Below are 5,303 nucleotides of genomic sequence, written 5' to 3' on the forward strand. Positions count from 1 at the left end.
CTGGACCTGGTAGCACGGGCTGGACCTGGTAGCACAGGCTGGACCTGGTAGCACAGGCCTGTAAATCTGTAACCCCTGACACTGGAGAAGCCGAGACAGAAAGACTCAAAGCTCAAATCATAACTGGGATATAGAGTGAGTTCAGGATGGCCTGAGTAGTTTAGTCACAAAAATAAAATAAAAATAAAACAAAGAGAGCACTAGAAATACAATGGCAGAGGAGGTGCCTCTCCTGTGTGAGGTCCTGGGTTCAATGTTCAGTATGGGGGATGGGTGGGTCAGCCTAGTGTGGTGGGGCAGGCCTGTATTCCAACACTCAAGAGGCCGAGGCAAGGCCCAGGAGATGGCTCCGCAGGTACCGGACACCCTCAATCTGATCCCTGGGACCTACTGAACAGCAGAAGGACACAGCCACCTCCACAAAGCTATCCTCTGACCACCCACCATATGTGCAGCACATGCTCCCACACACATACATCATACAAGCACACATACGAAATAAACTTTAAAAAAGAGCTTGAGGTAGGAGCGTCATGAGTTCAAGGCCAGCCTAGGCTAAAAACGCGAGACCTCAGAGATAGATAAAGAGTCAAAGTCTGCTCTGATAGACTAGTTTGCACAAGCTGTCCAAGCAAGAAGTAACTTCATAATTTATAATTCCGTTTCCTTTATTTTCTTTATACTAGTGAGAACCCCCGGCTTACTCATTTATTCCTTAATTACCTCATTAACTGAAAAATTATACAAAACACACTGGAATTACAAATGTAAAAAAAAAATCAAGACCCTCGTTTTATTCTTGGAAAACTTTATTACAGTTTAAACAACAAAGCAACGGATGGGAGAGTAAGGCCATCCTTCAAAGCTACCTGTGGCAAACCCCACACGAGAGACATAATTTAGGCAAAAGACGTTTATTAGTCTATATTATAGTTACCTCCCAATTTGAGATCATGGGAAATCAGTCACACAGGTTAGAAACAGGTCTGTATGAAGTCCCATCAGAAAGCAGCAGAAGTGAGGCCTAACGTGGCTAAGCCTGCCGGCTTCTGATCCTCAGCAGATGAGCTCCTGAAGATCGAGAGCAGGCGGCTCACGTTAAAAACACCTGCAACGGGGCTGCACTCCCACTGCCTTAACCTTTACTAGGACTGTGATATCACAATCAGGTGGAGGTTCAAACAGTCAGGTCAAGCCCGAAAGTTAAGAATCGTCTATTACTTTAGAGGAAACACAAAAGCATGACTAATTGGATCTTCTCTTAATTTACAATTAAAAAAATCTATTTTTGAAGACATAAAAAATAGTCGCAGCAGCACTGTCTAACACCCGAAAAGACCCCACACAGAGCGTCCCCATTAAGAACTGCAACTGCGAAGTCTGTTTCAGCCCACAGAGGCGATTTCTGCGTGAGTAGCGAGCTGTTTACTTGGGCTTGCCTTCCATTGACAGCACACACCTGGTCAACTATTACACTTCTACTGTAGGCTCTTCTTCCACTGCATTTCCCTTTACTAAATGCACCTCAACATGACCGGACAATTCAAAGAGGCTCCAATGGCTGTCGATAATTTTCTTCTTCTTCTTCTTTTTTTAAATAGAAAAAATTTAAAGTCAGGGGAGCTCACTATGTAGCCCAGGCTGGCCTTGAACTCATCAGCCTCCCAAGTGTTGGGATTTGAGTGCATCACCAAGCCCAGCTCAATAATCTTCTTTTACTGTAGTTGATCTTATTCTCAGTGACGGCTAATGCCCAACTTGGCCTCAGTCTTTGATTTTAGATTTACAATAGAATACTGCATCATCACATAGTCATCTTGATCTGTGAGCGATCTACTTACGTCTCATAGCCAGTTATCTTTCAAAACAAGTTACCACTGTAAAATATGCAATATTGTTGAAAAAAAATATACAGTATAGGGAAGTTTCTACATTCTCACACAGGCTTTAAAATGAGGTAATGAAAACTTGACTGGTTAACCCTCTCTACCACTCGGGACGTCTCAGGGAAACACTGCGGACACACCTTTCCTCAGATCTTTCCATGTCATGTCGCCCTTGAATAATGCTGAGGACCTTTTTATGCTGAAAAGTTATTTAAGAAATCCTTGAGCTTTGTTGGGTAGTCTGTCATCACTCCAGTGGCTCCCAAGTCAAAGGCTCTTTTGTACTCATGCTCTTCATTTAGAACCCAAACATACACCTGGACATTGGGGTTTAAGAAACAGAAGAAGAAATGGTAAACAGAAAACGATTTTATAGTTACCCGCCATGATCTCTGCACACTTACAGGGACCCTTATTAAGATTATAATTTTAAGAAATCACTAAGCTCTTTTTTAGAAATTCCATTTCCTCATTAGATCCACACTACCCCACCCCTTGATCACTGACTTCAACTGATCTCATCTACATTGGGAATCTAGCTAATGACTTATCACTAACTTCAAGGAAGAGCATACAGTCCTCATTACAGTTGCAGCATCAAAGTCAGAGCTCAGACAGTGAAAAACCCTGCACTGTGGCTCGTGTCAAACGAGTGAGCGCTGCTATTTCAAAATGTACCAGTGCCCAGACTTACCTGGATGCCCCGGGCAGTGAGGTGGTCGAATAAAGCCTTCCGCATTAATAAGCTAGAGGGAAAGAAGACAGCAGGTTCAGGCACATCTTCGTCTTCAGAACTAGAATTAACCTTTGTCTTCTCGGTCAGTTTGTAGAGTTTAACAACTGCTGGTTTAATCCTAATGCTTCAGCAATACAAGCAAACATCTCAAGTAATAATGGCTGTTACAAATTAATTTTCTTTTCTTTCTTTTTAGACACTCTCACTATGTAACCCAGCCTGGTCTATCTGACCTCTGACCAGCATAGATCTATCTGCTTCTCTCCTGAAAGGCCACACCCAGCTGGATGAATTCCTAACTTCTGACTGTTGGCCACCCAGAGACTGCTCTGGGGCCAATGGATGCTCCTTGCAGAATCACCTCCTTGAAGTGGAGGCTCCTCACTTTGCCTGCTGGAGCTGGAATGAGAGAGTGAGCTAGAAGCCGTTTCTGTGCCCACCTTTCCAAGTTAAGGTTGAAAATTCAACTTAAGTTCTGCGCCATTACAGTTCCATCCCACATATTTTTGTATGTCTATTAATTGTAATTTTCTGTATCTATGGAACATGATTTTAAACTATAAATCACTTAAACAAGATGGGAAGTAGTCATACTGGAAAATTACAGATAATATTTTTTAAAAATATTTTATTTTAGATTATGACTACGTGTGTGGTGTCTGTGTGGATGGATGTGTGTGCACATGAGTGCAGGTATATGGGGAGGCCAGAGGATGGCATTAGATTTCTTGGAGCTGGAGTTACAGGAAACTGCAAGCAGCCTGACAGGGATTTTATAAACCAAACTCTGTGCTAGGGCAGTCTGTACTCTTAACCACTGAGCCATCCCTCCAGCCCCTGCAGGTTAATGCTATTCCTATCCATTTACATGTATTTCAGTGATTAAATATGAAAATCTAGCAATCATGAGCTTTAGTACCAATTACAATGTGTTCTTGAGGGGCTGGGGAGATGGTTCAGGGATCACGAGCACTGGCTGTTCTTCCAGAGGATCTGGGTTCAATTCCCGGCACTGTCACGGCAGCTAACGGCTGTTGGTAACTCCAAGATCTGACACCCTCACACAGACAAACATGCAGGCAAAACACCAAATGCGCATACAAAATTTCCTAAAAATGTATTCTTGAAAACTAGGAATTAAAACAAGGAATAAAATACAAAAAGAAAAGATTCCTGTGACATACAGAAAGGCTAAGGCTAATTTCCTAAGACTCCTGGACATCAGGCATCAGGACCTTGCAGGCAGGACTACATTTTGGTGGTTGTCGAGTTCTGGTGCAAATCTTTCCAAGACATGTGCCAGCAGGCACTACCCACTCTCACACATGTGTGCTGCCACACATGCTTCTTTTCACCATGATGGACTGTGGGTTTGTGGACACAGCAAGGGAGTGACGGGAATTGTGGTTTTTGCAATCTGGCTAGTAACTAGCTACACAACCTGGACGGAGATCCCTAAGTGAACAGGCAGCTGCTTGGCTTTCTCACAGAGGTTGAAGGGACCAGGATCGTCTCCCCAGGTTCCCACTAAGGCTCTGTGTCTAGCAACTAAGAGGGTCAGGATGCTTTGCCAGCCTGCTCCTGCTCACAAATGACCTGCAGACAGACGGCACCGTTCTCCGAGAGTCACTCCCAATAAATACAGTGCCAGGGCCAGGGACTTGGGCTGGGAGGTGAAAGAGCTTGCCAAGCCTGCCAAGTCCTATCCCCGGCACCATGTGGTGGAAGGAGAGCCAGGCCCCTCCGGAGGGGCATGCTGCCTGCATTGAAGGGGAGAATCTCTGTGAGCTCAAGGCCAGCCTGGTCTACGTAGCTAATTCCAGGACAGCCAGGGCTATATAGTGAGACCATTTCTTGAAAAACAAAACAACACACACACATATTTATATATAAATCTCTCTCTAGAGATGTCTTGGAAGTTAAGAGCACTTGCCACTTTTTGGGGGGCTTTTTGAAACCGGGTTTCTCTGTAGCTTTGGAGCCTGTCCTGGAACTAGCTCCTTGTAGACCAGGCTAGCCTCGAACTCACAGAGATCCACCTGCCTCTGCCTCCTAAGGGCTGGGACTAAAGGCGTGCGCCACCACCGCCAGGCACACTTGCTACTTTTGCAGAGGACTCAGGGTTGATTCCTAACACCCATATTAGGCAGCCCATAGCTACCTCTAACTCCATCCAGTTTCAAGAGATTCAATGCCCTCTTCTGGCCTCCTCAGGCACAAGGCATACGTACATGCAGGCTTACACACATATACATGCAATTAAAAAACAACCTTGCCAGGCGGTGAGGGTGCACACCTTTAATCCTGGCACTTGGGAGGTAGAGGCAAGTGAATCTCTGTAAGTTTAAGGCCAGTCTAGTCTACAGAGCGAGTTCTAGGCTAGCCAGAGCTGTTACACACGGAAACCCTGTCTCAAAAAACAAACAAGCTGAGCAGTGGTGGCGCATGCCTTTAATCCCCAGCACTTGAGAGGCAGAGGCAGGCGTATCTCTGTGAGTTCGAGACCAGCCTGGTCTATAAGAGATAGTTCCAGGACAGGCTCCAAAGCTACACAGAGAAACCCTGTCTTGAAAATAACAAAAAATGACTGCCGGGCGGTGGTGGCGCATGCCTTTAACCCCAGCACTTGGGAGGCAGAGGCAGGTGGATCTCTGTGAGTTCGAGACCAGCCTGGTCTACAG

General features: G+C 45.2%; 1 protein-coding gene across 1 annotated transcript in view; it reads right to left on the bottom strand.

Moving 5' to 3' along the window:
• Positions 1–693: 693 nt before the first annotated feature.
• Positions 694–5,303, bottom strand: part of Gdpd1 (glycerophosphodiester phosphodiesterase domain containing 1) — a 50,795-nt gene continuing 46,185 nt past the window's right edge. The window contains exons 8-9 of the mRNA XM_005350634.3: positions 2,581–2,746; positions 694–2,203 (exon numbers count right to left, since the gene is read on the bottom strand). Coding sequence (XP_005350691.1) covers positions 2,081–2,203; positions 2,581–2,746 — 289 coding nt within the window. The 3' untranslated portion in view covers positions 694–2,080. The remainder of the gene's footprint in view (positions 2,204–2,580; positions 2,747–5,303) is intronic.

Source organism: Microtus ochrogaster, chromosome 7, assembly GCF_000317375.1.
Source record: "Microtus ochrogaster isolate Prairie Vole_2 chromosome 7, MicOch1.0, whole genome shotgun sequence".
In the NCBI taxonomy this organism is placed as follows: domain Eukaryota; kingdom Metazoa; phylum Chordata; class Mammalia; order Rodentia; family Cricetidae; genus Microtus; species Microtus ochrogaster.